Source organism: Excalfactoria chinensis, chromosome 3, assembly GCF_039878825.1.
Source record: "Excalfactoria chinensis isolate bCotChi1 chromosome 3, bCotChi1.hap2, whole genome shotgun sequence".
Classification (NCBI taxonomy): Eukaryota; Metazoa; Chordata; class Aves; order Galliformes; family Phasianidae; genus Excalfactoria; species Excalfactoria chinensis.
The window spans coordinates 59,308,219-59,321,951 of NC_092827.1; the positions used below are offsets into that span (position 1 = coordinate 59,308,219).

At 44.5% G+C, this 13,733-nt stretch overlaps 2 protein-coding genes across 4 annotated transcripts in view; both read right to left on the reverse strand.

The window, feature by feature from the left end:
• Nucleotides 1-9,686, reverse strand: part of MTHFD1L (methylenetetrahydrofolate dehydrogenase (NADP+ dependent) 1 like) — a 136,077-nt gene extending 126,391 nt beyond the window's left edge. For both annotated transcript variants that reach the window (XM_072332897.1, XM_072332898.1), the window contains exons 1-7: nucleotides 9,522-9,686; nucleotides 8,471-8,555; nucleotides 6,568-6,618; nucleotides 6,438-6,491; nucleotides 4,758-4,882; nucleotides 3,686-3,786; nucleotides 2,718-2,842 (exon numbers count right to left, since the gene is read on the reverse strand). In XM_072332897.1, coding sequence (XP_072188998.1) covers nucleotides 2,718-2,842; nucleotides 3,686-3,786; nucleotides 4,758-4,882; nucleotides 6,438-6,491; nucleotides 6,568-6,618; nucleotides 8,471-8,555; nucleotides 9,522-9,640 — 660 coding nt within the window. In that variant the 5' untranslated portion in view covers nucleotides 9,641-9,686. The remainder of the gene's footprint in view (nucleotides 1-2,717; nucleotides 2,843-3,685; nucleotides 3,787-4,757; nucleotides 4,883-6,437; nucleotides 6,492-6,567; nucleotides 6,619-8,470; nucleotides 8,556-9,521) is intronic.
• A 119-nt stretch (nucleotides 9,687-9,805) lies between these two features.
• PLEKHG1 (pleckstrin homology and RhoGEF domain containing G1) overlaps nucleotides 9,806-13,733 on the reverse strand; it is a 131,810-nt gene continuing 127,882 nt past the window's right edge. For both annotated transcript variants that reach the window (XM_072333078.1, XM_072333079.1), the window contains one exon: nucleotides 9,806-12,780. In XM_072333078.1, coding sequence (XP_072189179.1) covers nucleotides 11,678-12,780 — 1,103 coding nt within the window. In that variant the 3' untranslated portion in view covers nucleotides 9,806-11,677. The remainder of the gene's footprint in view (nucleotides 12,781-13,733) is intronic.

Here is a 13,733-nt window from a genome sequence, read left to right on the forward strand (position 1 = left end):
CACATTCTGTCATCTTACTTACATCTAGCAGCATGAAATGCATTTTTCTGCCATTACCAAAGCTCTTCATTTTATCAAAATGGTGAATATAGGACAGTGAATGACTAAGAGATGTCAAAAAACCTGAAGCTTAAGTGCTGGATCTAAGAAAAAGTGGACTGTAGTCTACAGAGTTTCTTCCCATACATGAGAAAGAAACTCTTATTCATTTACTCTGGCTGAACACTGTTCTGCCTTCTCATCCAATCTTTTATAAACAAATTCTCAATTCCTAATTGTGCCCATATACTGATTTTCAGATCTTTAATAAGAAAGCTGCGGGATAGTGGCTGTCTTAAAATACATGTAAAGTGGTTCGCAGACAGGCTATGTGCAAGACTGCATGTTGAAATCATGACTGAACTGAAATCCAGTCTCCTTACAGGTACAAAGTATTACCCATGTTTTGTCAAGAAATTAAGCTATACTGTTAGAGATGGATCCATTTGGTAATCTCCTCTCAAACTAGAGACATATTCTAACACAATGAAGGATTAGGAATATCAGTTCTTACTTTTTTGCCAGTAACAGTGAATCAACTCCTGTTTGTTATTTAAAAATGGAACTACCAAGTAAGATGCTCCTGAAAACACATCAGCAGATCATTCTTCATGCTCTCTGCAGAGTTACCTTTCCAAATCTCAGCAGAAGGATGACATCCTATCCATATTCCCCCAACATGCTCAATGCTACTATAAAAGTTAACATAATACCTGCTTTGAAAATGTATTACATCATTAGGTTTGGGATTGGAAAAATGCCTGCATCAACTAATCCATTAGCTCACTTGAAATTCAAATTAAAAAAAAACAAAACACAAGAGGAGAAACCTTGTGAGCCCGTAAACTGCTTTTACTTAATCAGTGCATCAAAGCAAGAGAAAATAAACTCTTACCATCAGTTAGAATTATGTTATCTAATGGTGCCATACTGCAAACACAGGTTGCCACAAGGCCGCTGAGCCTAGCTGATGCATAAGAGACTGGTGCTTGGTTTTTGACTGTCAGACTATAGGGAGTGCTATACAGGACAACCTTCTGTGCACACGTTCAGCATCACCTGCAACTCAGAGTTAATTACAAGAGTCATTCTGAGCAGTGCTCAGAGTTACTGGTGACACCGTAAGCTTACAGATGAAGAAGAGGAAGGTAAGTTTCCCCAGAGCATTGCTAACGAGTTCTCCAGGCAAAGCAGAATCTCCTTTGCTGCCAAAAGTTAAAATGAACTCAGGAAGACTGATGTGCAGAGCCTCCAGCTTCCTCCTACATCGGCCTCATACTCTGTTTCCCATCAGTGACTTGATGTGAGAGGTAAGCTATGGGGAATGCCAAACAGCAAGGCTTGATGATGGGAAAGCATCTGGAGGGAAGGAAACAGATCTTTCTCCAGCAGGCAGGCTGCACAGCAACTACGACCAGGTCTGAGCCCTTTGTTGTAACCCAGTAGAAATACCTCTGGTACTCCCAACACTTTCCCAATGAGCCCAAAGCAGTCCTCAAACCCAATAAAAATGACAGAGATCATCACACTTCAATCTTGGAGAGGATCATGCATTTCCTAAGCCTTGCCAGTCACTCAAAGCACAAAAATGAGACAAGCCTAACAAAAACATCAGCAGCTGTGAAAACACGGGGTTGCCAAAAGACTTTCAAACTGTCACAGCTGCTTACGGGTGTTTCCTCCTCCTGTCCTTGGGCTCCAGCCCAGGGGCCGGCCATCATCACATTGAGTTGGCTGCCACCGTGTGGCCTGCACTGTGCAATGCGAGGTGACCGTCACCACGTGGAGCGGGGACCTCTGCGTGACACAGGCACATTGCAGCCCCAGCTGCGGTGAAACTCTGGATTGTGGGACAAAATCAACAGGAAATCATATCAATACATAAACTGCTGGTAACAGCTCTGCAAAAAGCAACCAGCAGAGTAAGGTACGTGAAATCCTCTGAATTCAGATCTGTGAACTTCTCAAATCCCCTTACAATTCTCTTCAAAGATGAAGACCCTGAAACCCCTTGCCACAAAAGCAGCAGCATTTACAAATCTGAAAGACAACTCATTGCAAGCAATTTCATGTAGATGACGAAGATACCACCAAATAGACACCAGCAATAGGACAAGAGCTAATGGCCTTCAACTGGGCTAGGGGAGGTACAGCTTGGATATTAGGAAAAAAATCCTTCTCAGAAAGAGTGGTGACGTATTGGAATAGGCTGCCCAGGGAGGGGGTGGAGACATCAACCCCAGAGTTGTTCCAAGAAGATGTGAATGTAGCACTGAGGGATACTTAGTGTAGATGGTGGTGAAGGGTTGGTGGTTTGACTGGATGATAATAGCAGTATTTTCCAACCTTAATGATTATATGGTTTTTTGATTCTCTCTTGCAGGGATAGAAGGAAAAAGGGAGATCTGTTTCAAGCTGCAACTTTTTTTCTTCCTCTCACAGCTACCAGAGCAAAACAAAAAGATTACAGCAGCTGAGACTTTTATGTATATTTCAGCACAAGTGCCAGTCTATCAGAGTATTGTTTATGAGCAAGCAGAGAGAAAACACCCTAGCCCATGTGGGCTGGCTGCCAGCATACTCCAGTGCTGCTCCGGCATCACAGCAGGGAAAAAAATCACCTCCTTGGAAAGCTTGTATGGCTCAGTGTCTCCTCCTTGCCAGAGGAGAGGTCTCACCTTGCTCTGCAGCCCAGGTGACTTCCAGTGGCAGCTGGCAGTGATGGCTCCTCGTCTCTGCAGCAGGCACTGCAAGGAGGACCCCAAGGTCTCATTGATACCCACCAACAGTACTGTCTTTCCATCTGCAGGACAAATGCGAGGTGTTACAGCATGCAGCTGGCACCAAGCCCCACCAACCCACATGCAGCATTCTACCGATGCCCCCAGGACCAACCAGTAAACCACATCCCCACACAGCAGCTCCATGCTCCCCCTCAATCACAACATCAAAGGCAACTTGAAGCCTATGGAGCAACACAAACCACAGGTTGTTTCCTTGGGACTCTCCAATTCCAGTAAGCAAATATTGCTCTTCTGGTGCACTGGTATTTTATTTTCATATATCCTTCTGCTCATATTTGTTACAAAGTACACTTGACCACATGTTTACAGGTCTGTTACATAAATCCTTGTCTTAACAATGCTGAATTTCCATGAGAGGCTATTTCTGAAACACTGCCTTGAACCAACATAGTCTTCACAAGCTGCGAAGTCACCAGTTTAAATCTGCCGTTTCATTGCTAGCACTTACAATATGCAACCCAAAACAAAGGATCCACTCAGCAGCTATTCATAGGCAGACCTGGATTTCTTAAAACGCTCACACTAATCAAAATTGGCAGATAAAATCCCTGGTAATGTTTACATCCAAAATATTTTAGGTTTTTGAAGTCTCAGATGTCTCAGGTGGCTTCAGTGAGACTGAACTTAAGGCAGATGGCAGGTAACCTTAGCCTAATTTTCCTAAACCGTAGAACCAAGACCTATTTCCACAAATCATACAGATCTCACTGAGGTTCTTCACTGGCAGGAAACAGATGTGTTCCGGGTGGGAAAACAAACAAATCAGAAAATAAAACATGGTTAGAGCGCTAAGATTTTAGCTACATTAGAATTAATACTGTACTCATGATAGAACAACTAACCTGTGTCTTCAAGGAGCTCCATCACGGCACCAGCAGTAGGAGAAACCAAGTAGTCAGAGCCTTCTCCACGTACCAAGCGTCCCAGGTTTACATCGGATAACCTATAGTGGAAAAGTACAGTAACAAAAAAACCTTTGTGTGATGTAAATCCCCAGTAAAGCCTGTAACACGACTAATCCCAAGAGCAAACACATCTCATAAAAGTAAATCATTCAACAGTCATGTTCTGTGGCAAATTTGCACCATCCCACATGCCCATTAGACAGACGTTGAGCTTCAAGAGAGACCAGAAAGAGGCCAGAGAGTGGGAATAAGATACATGAGCACAACACACACAGACAGCTCTCCACTATGTGGCAGGTTAGATGTGGCATGCAGGGCCAAAATGCCAAAGTTACTCGTGTGGAACCAGATCAGTCCTGCTGGAGCTAAGCTGAGTCAGAGTAATGCATCCTTCTGAGATGACACAAATGGCTGAGAAGACAGAAGGCAGTTCTGCACAATTGTCCCTGCCAACCTCCAGCACTCAAGACAATGGAAAGTCAATTAATTTGCAAGATGCTCAGATTTTTCCCAAAATGGTGACCGGGAAATCTATATATCCTCAGAGAGCAATGCAACTCAAGACTGACTGGAAAGTTGTGCTACTGTGTCCAAACTATTACAGCTTGCTCTCTCACCAGGAGAAAGTGTTGTAAAGAAGTTACAACCTCTCCTGCAACTTCTTCCATCAGTCCCTCTTGCAAACGTTTTGGGATTTGTGTTCAGGACAACTGTTTGACTACCACTGCATTAATCGAGTACTGAAGTACTTTAACTAAGTAATATCTATATACAAAAAAAACCCACGTTATTTTTTGTTTGTTTCTTTGAAAAGATAATGTCTTGAATGTTGAGCATATAAAGATACAAAAGATAACGATCAGTGTGACTTCAGAAAATGACTTCAGAATTGCATCTTCTATCACCACTCAATAACACGCTGGACATTTTGACTGCGGAATCCATTAGTGGAATGCGTTGGGGAAAATTGATTTTTACAAAGACATCAGCCCATCAGTGGTTCACTTACCCATCCACATCCTTCTCAGGTTTCACAGCATTTAATATCTTACTGCTATACAAGCTTTCTGGGAGGTCAAGGGCAAGGCCCTGCACATTAGGATCTTCGTTAAGCCTCAAGATTTCATTTACAATCTAGGAAGTTAATAGAAAGCAATAAGGATCAGAACAACAGACAATGGAAGAATCTAATTACAAGGGGATAAAACTTCAAAGTTCAGAATAGGACCAGCTTATGTCCCAACAAAGACCATTTATGAAAAGCCATCACATTAAAAGAACAATTATACGAACAATTATATACTGTCACTGATTTTCCTCAGCAAAAACACCCTGATCCTAAGACCTGACATTGTTCTTACAAAGAATTGTCATTTTGAAAAGGCACTGCATAAATAAGTATGAACTTCAGGTACTGAACTAGATGCGAGTTCAAACCTTTCCATCGTTGGTCAAATTCAACATCTGTGTCTGCATTAACTGCCCTAGATTGCTCCATATTACGTGCTGAACAAGGGAGTTGGACATCCAGGGGTCCCTTTCAACCCCTTCAATTCTGTGATATCTAGAGTACAATACTGATTCCCAGTGCTATATGTTGTTTTGCAGTGGTCAGATGGTAAAAGCACTGCCACAGCAAGTGTACAAGTGAGGTAAGCAAACTGTTAACAACTTTATTTTAAAAGTAGCTAACCTCAAGTGAAAAAAATACCATTTCTCCCCCTTATATAGTCTAGCTGCTTCCTGAGATGTTACTCCAAAGCAACAACAACTGCTGCTCCATACTCACTAAATTCCACCTATTTACCACCATTGTTGAACAAATAAGCTCATAACAGTGTCTATTTGAGCTCTGTTTCAAAAGCCTGGCTTTCTTACATGACACTGACATTATCCACAAAACAATAATAGAATGTGGAAAGCTCCACTTAATACATGGGGAAGCCTCTTTTGAGATCATAGAGCAAGACAGTAACATTTTAAAAACAAAGCATACCAAATACAAAACAGTACACAAAATCCACAGGTGTATAGCTTTATTGAATCTCACAGGCACAAGGAAGCCAGATGGGAAATTACAAACTCCTTTGCTCTTCTTAATATCAGAGACCTCATAACCATGTCTATTAATAGTTTGCTATACTGAGAACATACTTGATGCAAGCACCGTACCTCCAAGCTTATGCCTTAAAAGTCATTAGGAAGGGAGCTCTTTAGCGATTTGGGGTGAATGAATTTGTTTAATGCATGCTTTAAACATTTGAAGATCAATAAGTAGGAAAACTGTTTCAACTCTCTGTCATCATTCCAAATCAATTAATCTCCCTGGAGTAAAACCTGGGCAAGAATCAAGAGCTCCATAAATAGATTTAAAGTCACAAGGGTGGCTGTAGGAGATAGGATATCACATACAAGCCCTAGCCCAGAGCTGCCACCAATACAAAAGCCATCCAGTCTGAGAGGCTACAAGAGAATGCTGTAGCTAAATATCAGACATGAAAACAAAACATGACAGACTATTCTGCATCAGGACTCCACAGGACAACAACTGTCCAAGAGAGAAACTTGCTACTTAAGACGGTCCCAGTTCTCATCTGAGTTAGCAGAGACCCAATGGGGATGCTAACCAATGTCAGCAGTAAATATGAATTTATGACAAAAACAAAGAAGGAAGAGTCCTTCAGGTTACCTCATCTTTGCTGCTGTCTTCAGGGAGACAGATGTGAATCACACGTAGACCAACCTGCCAGATGAAAACAAGACAATTACCAAAGGTGGGTAGCTCGTGACTGATAGAAAACATGCTGTCTAAAACTTACCTCTTCAGCAAACTTCTTGTTTATTTCTTGAACCAAAGGAACATTACGTGCCTTGGGAAACAAAACACAAACTAAGTTTTAAAATAAGAAATTTACATTTGAGAAGTATCAGTGTACTAATACACATAGAAACATAGTGAGACTAATCCACTGACCCCACAAAAAGGTTAAGAAATGAGAAAACAAACAACAACAACCAGCAGAATTTAAAGTGGATAATGACATCCTCTATCTCCCCTTCCTAAGCCCAGCACTGCATGTATCCCTGGCACAACACTGCCAGTATCCCCGGCACAACACTGCCACTCCACAAACCTGACACCTACGGATGAGGAGCACTGAAGGGGCCACTGCATAGAGAACACAAGTGAACCTAATGCCGAGGTAAGGAAACAATAGAGGTGTGTTAAGGTTAGCTCTCCAGTTGTTCCCTTGTGCCGAGCCTTGTAGAACTGCATTCCCATAACAGTGATCTGACCAACAGGATGGGGTGTTTGACTGAGATTCAGCCACCCCTGCCACATTATCATGATAGCTCACCCCATGCAGAAGTTTCTGCACCAGCCTGGTCCCACCACAACCTGTACAGCATGGTGAGGCCAAGCTGACAATCATATGCAGAGCAGAATCCGGTAGTGCACAGCTGATATTCACAGGGCAAAAGCTCCAGAATTGCACAGGATCCTGATGCCAGATTCACAAATATATTCACAGAACCACACAATTGCAGGAGTTGGAAGGGACCTCAAGAGATTACTGAGTCCAACCCCCCCGATAAAGCAGGTTCCCCACAATAGGTCACACAGGTACGTGTCCACACAGGTCTTGAATATCTCCACAGCCTTCCATAAAACTAAGAAGTAGACACAAGTTTTTGTTATTCCTGTGGTACAGTCTCTACTCAGTCTAAAGATGAATTACAAAAAATGCTAATACTAATCACAAAGACAATCAGGTTCAGGTAGCTCGAGGGAAAAAAGAAGGTATCTAAAGGCACTTACAGAGTGGGTTCAATGTGAATCTCCACATTCCCCTAGTGAATTGGCAGCACACAGTGCCAGCTGCAACTGCTGTCTATGTCTCTGTGTCTACTTGGACAGCAACACAGACCTTAGTGCTCTGCCTACATTGCCCAGCAAAGCAGAGCACTATCAGTATAGTGAAATAAAACCTCTCTGAGTACAAATACAGCAAATACACACATACAGGGAATTTTACTTCAGCCATTGCAGCCAGGCCAGAGCTGGTTACTCACAGCCCAAAATTAAACCCTATGTCTGAGAATGCTGTCCAAACACACCTTGAACTCTGGCTGCTCAGGGCTGTGCCCACTGCCCTGGGCAGCCTGTTTCATGCTCATCATCATCTGGTGAAGAACCATTCCCCAACCCCCAGCTGCCCCTTCCCAGACACAGACAGCTCCATGCTATTCCCTCAAACCCTGTTGCTGTCACAGAGAGCAGAGCTCAGCACTGCCCCTCCGCTCCCCTCACAAAGAGCTGCAGTCACCATGAGGGCTCCCCCCAGCTCCTTTGCTTTGGCCACAGACACAGGTGGGCAGGAAGGAGAGCTTTCCCCTGCCCAGGAAGAGTTACGTCAGGAGAAAGCAGTCAAGAGAGACCCCCTGGTTTTCATGCCTATCAGCACTATTTGCAGGATTGCACCAGCTTCAAGATAAATAAATGTTGAGAAATACTACCTTGACTTTAAAACCATCCCATCAATTCACTTAGACAACGTGAAAGCGCTTGCTCTCTTGAACCCCAAGCTGATGGGGTTACCTGCTGCCAGCATTTCACTTAAAAACAGGGTTACTTCCTGCATCACACACCTCTGAAGTTTCAAACAGGAAACAAGACCAAAAGGAATCTATTACCACTAACCCCATGTAAGTGGTTGTTACCTGAATAATGGCAAGCGTTGGCTCAAGCCGTGGGTGTTCTCTCTTCAGAGAGGCCAAAGATTTCCTTGCGTTCTCAGTGATTTTGCTGCAACACAACACAGGCACATCTCTAGCAAAAGAATCCAATCAAACATGAAACCCTTCTAACATCAGTCAGTGGAAGCCTATATTAGTCAGCAGTACCGTTGCTTGGGCAGATACGTTTTTAATCACCAGAATCACCATATATCGCAAAGGGCAGCATTCAGCAGCCAGTTACAGAAAACCCTAAACAGTCTGAAATTTCTTCTTTTATCAGCTGTGTGCATCAATGCTCCAAAATGCCCAAAACTTTACAGCCACGCTCTGTTCATCAGGTTTGTCTGACCCCAGAGCAAGGAACCAGCACTCCGCATCGCGTCGGGACCAGGTAAGGCTCTCCATGTCCTTGGCTCAGGGCTGAAAGAACGCAACTCCTCACACAGCGCTGGCTGTGACACTGCCGTTTTCTGGATGCTTCTCGGGGCTGCGGGCAGTTGGCAGACAGAGGAGCTCTGTTTGCTGTGCCACTTCTTGGAAAACAAACCAGCAGGAGCCGCAGCCAGGCACTGGGAAGGCTTTCTGGTAAACATCCCTGGGTGCACTGCAGTGGATTCTGCTCCGTTTCCTTCTGCGCATAGGGAGCAGCGACAGGACACGTTGTAGGGAATGGGAGATCACCATTTGGCCCCCACTAGCTGGGTAGAGGCGGACTAGAGAGACGTTCTACTTCATCCCTCCTTGCAGCAGCCAGACGCCAGCAAATTGCCTCAGCTGTCCCTCAGCGGCTACATGGAGGAGGGCTCAGACATCCACGTGCACATCCATGTGCACACCCCCGTGCGCAGCCTCACCTGGACCACCCCACAACCGGCCGAAACGCCTCAACACAAAACCCCCTCAGCCGAAGCAAAGCCCCACACACACACCCGACCCTCCACCCGCTTCTTCTCTTTCTTCTTCCTCTCCCTCCTCCTCGTCCTCCCCCCGCTATTGCATCAGCCTACACCGCCTCCCCTTACGCTCCGCTTACCGCGCGGCTTGGCTGCCCGCTGCCTGCCACCCGCTCAGCGCCCGGAATGGGGCGGCAGCGAAAGGCAGAGCGAGGCAAAGCCGCATCGGGGAGTAGAACCGCAGCACTTCACTCCTCATCTTCCTGCGTGCTGCGCGCTGGTTGCAGAGCCAGGGCGGGAGCTGGGCAAGGGGCGGGCAGAACGTGCTGCTCGCAACGTGCTGCTCGCCCCGCCCGCTCCTCTCCCCGCCCCGGCGGAGCCCCGCTCTCTTGTGCCCTCCCCCGAAAGAAAAGAACGGCAGCTTGTTGCATACTCCGCGTTTATTACAAATAGTATGAAATGGTCCCTGGGAGACAAGTTACGCGCTGGTACACCTCCCTTTTTTTTTTTTTTTTTTTTTTTTTTTCTTTCCCATCTGCATCCACTGCACGAGGTGCGAGTTCCAAACAACCCAGAGGTGCGGGGGCAAAGCACAGATGTAACTCCTATAGGTATTTACAATACTTTACAAGCTCTAATAAATAAATAGGTGCTCCACTACTTCCCGGCAGCCTAATTCTGTACAGTGCTAATTTTCTCGGGTTGGCTGCAGTTCCATCTGTGCCGAGCATCACTGCTGCTGGTTTGGACAAGTTGGTACATGCAACGAGTGACCGAGCAGTGCACCTGGTAAATAACTTAATCCATTCTAAGAAATCCAAGTCCTTAAATCTTATTCTACAAGTACATTGATAACTTTGGGGTTTGCTCACGATAACCAATGGAGAAAATAGATGGCGGGTCCAGGAGTGCAGTAACTGAGGGGAGCCATTCGTGGTTGATAAAAACAGTACTTCAGCTCCTTTATATACTGATATGTTTAACTTGGTACTGGCTTTATCTGCATCATCTGAAGAACTTAAGCACCAAAACAGAATGACACACGGGATGGTCAGTGCAAACATACTGAGGCTTTCCCCTTGGGTACAATGTTTTCAAGTAACAGAATCCAAAGCTGTGCCATGATGACAAAACAGTAAATGTGCATCACACTGGAAAGTCTATTCTTCTTGTAAGTGGGAGCATTTACTCTATGCATGATTTGTAAAAGAAAGGACTACTCAGCCCACCTTGTTCTGAAGATGCCTCTTTTCACCCCACCCTGCCCTGGAGGAAGCAGCCTGTACCTCAGCTAGCACTACTGCAGAAACAGCCTGCAGCCTGAGCTCAGCACATTTCACCAAAGCATGCAGACAAATCCCAGGTTACCTGCAGGTTACTGTTTATCAATTGCACTTGGCCAACCCACATGCAGTAGCTTTCCACTGCTGGGCTCTGATTTAGCCTGCACATCCCAGACACTACAGGCACAAAGCTAGCACTCAGCCTACCCATTATCACAAGCAGCAGAGCTCCATTCTGCTGTCCCAAACACCCTCCGGACAAGGATGACCTCATGTTGACAAATTCACATAAAAAGATGCCCGTGCCCCTCCTCTGCCAACTGAGCAGCAACAGCAAGTAGAAAGGCTCCAGACACAGCTATCAGCATCTCTCATAAGCACTAGGATTAGGTTCTGTTTAAAACATGACTCGTCTGTTCTAAATGAACTTGGTATATTTGGTATCTCATGTATTGGTCCTGTAGACTTGGAATCTCTCTTTCGAAAAGTAACGTGCAGCAGCTTTGTGCAATTGCACACACAGCATGATGTTGTCATTACCAGAACCTGGCGTACAAGTTTGCACATTTATGGATGCAGCCACGTGCAACAACAGTCATCAAGAGAACAGACCTGGTCACAGCTCAGAAGTTCAAATGCTAAGGTTCTCAGGTGGTAACATGGCTTACGAATCAAACTGTGCCAAACCTGGGTAAGACAGTTAAAAAAAAAGAAGAAGAAGAAAAAAAAAAGGGTATCATACCTAGCAAGAAACTGAGCTGTGCAAAAGAAAGATACAGAAGCTCCATATGGGATCGTAAGTTCACCTGCATTATGGAGAAGACAGCAGACAGTGCACGTGTGGCCTTTTAACTTCTAGGATTCTAAACCATTAAAAAGAAAAATCTATTTACAATATTACTGTGATACAATGCCTGATAGTGTAATAATATGGAAATACATGATGTCAGTACTGATTGTCCCAGCATATATTCTTCATGTTAAGGCAGTACAGCTAGAGATCACTGAAAGCATCAAGCAAAGCTACTGGAACTAAGACACTGAAACTTTTCCCGTAAAGACTGAACAATATTCTGCTGGTTGGGAGATGGCACTCTCCACAAGTAGTCATTCAGTTTATCTGAATCACTGTATGCAGTCAGATATGGGGTAAGCGTGTGTTTGCTGCCGGTGGGCTTTGCAGGAGTACAGGACACAGTTTTGCCGCAGAGAGTTTCAGAAGGATCAGTGTCCGTGTTGTGCAATTTAGGATCCAGTTTCCTTGTTTGGTTCTGAGAAGCCTCCAGATCAGACCCCTCATCTTCAGACCTTATTTCAACATAGTCATCATCATCCCCTTCCCCCTCTTCAGTGTCTTTGAAATTAGAAAAATAGTTCTGAGTTGCCATCTGTGCAGTCAGAGGGGAGGGCCTGTTTACTCTCAGGACTTTTTGAGAATCCTGCAGAATCATATCTGAATAGTTCTCAGGGATCTGCTTCCTCGTATCAGGCCCTGTACAGGCTGAAGCGGTACCCAGTGCTTGATGGCTATTGAGTCGGAAGTTCCTATTGGAATGAAGCGTTTTCTTGTCTGTTTCATTAGGATATACAATTGATTCTCCAGATCTGTTGACCACAATCGAAGAAGATGACTGTGACCTACTGTATGCCTGTGGTTTGATATTGCTTACTCTTCTCCCAAGGGAGTTATAGATGTGATCTTGGTGTAAATTTTCTTTGTTAGGTTGGCTGATGATTGCACTCCACCTCTGCGCCGGGACATGCAAGCGGTTAGAAATCTGAAGTGAAGGCACTGAGCAGGCTGAAGGCAACTGTCTGGAATTGCTTTTTGTCACAGCTTCTGCATATGAGTTCTTGGACTTTGTGTCTTGGGATTCTTGCCACGGAGAAAAGTCAGCCAGCTCACCATTGCTGTAGGTAGAGTGCAAAAGCCAATCCTCTGCTCTGGAGAACTCACCAGTGACCTGGGCACAGGGAAGAGTGCTAGCCAGAGGAGTGGAAAACCTCACAGCTGAGGGCTCCTGAGGGCTGGCCCAGGATTCCTTTTGGACCTTGGGTGTGCTGTCTCTGAAGACAATCTGGTCATAAAGCTGGGAGTACTCAGCTATCCTGGCACCTAGGGAAGAGAGAGGATTCGATTGAGACACAGAAACCCATTCATCTGAGTCACAAAAAGAATTAGAAATCCCAAAACACTTTGGTATCAGTTAAAGAAGAAAACAGAAGACTAATAAACAGCTACTATTAAATCTGAAACTGTTTCATTCTCTAGTATTTTTGAGTAACTAGAGTATTAAGTTTTCATCTTGAAAGACAATGATTTCACTCCTGAAATCAGATTTCACACCTGAATCCTACCAACATGACACAGACATAGTTGCCCTACCTTGGAAAGGGAGAGCTTAGTGGAGCTGAAGGCCCTTCCAGCCTCTTACCCTTGTTACAGGTCTGCACCTTCTGACCAGAAGTACAGTTTGATCAGACCACTGTTTCACATAGCTGTGATTGCAGACTGTTCACTGGCTAGAAGCTTGCCTTATAAACAAAACCCATCCAGCTAAATGCAGAAAAATGTGGAAAAAGCATGAAAGAATGCAATTTTCATTTCTTTTTCCATGTTATTTTTACACTGAGAAAAGACAGGAAGGCTAATGACCTGCCTGATTGCTTTTCCACTTCCTTTCCCTCCTTACGCCCAAGAGACTGAGAGCTGTGAAGGGAGGTGGAGAGGGGACAGTGACATCCTGTGAAAAGGCTGATGTAGGAGAGAGGACTTTTGCATCAGAGAGACACCAGAGGGAGCAGTTCACAGTAGCTTTCATAACATAACAGCGCAAGGAAATGCACTGCTAGGCTTCCCTAGATATGATGATGAAGCCAACAAAATCTCATTGAGAGAAATGATTAGTAGGAAACAGTCAGAGGCCTTTTAAGTACTGCTGAAATTTGGTTCTATCCTGAATTCTGGGATGTTTTCTCAGTTAATCAAACTTAGAATTTGCCTCAGTGTTTAATTCTTGAGCAATCGGTGTATAGTGCTCTAATATTTAGTACATTTGATCTAATTGC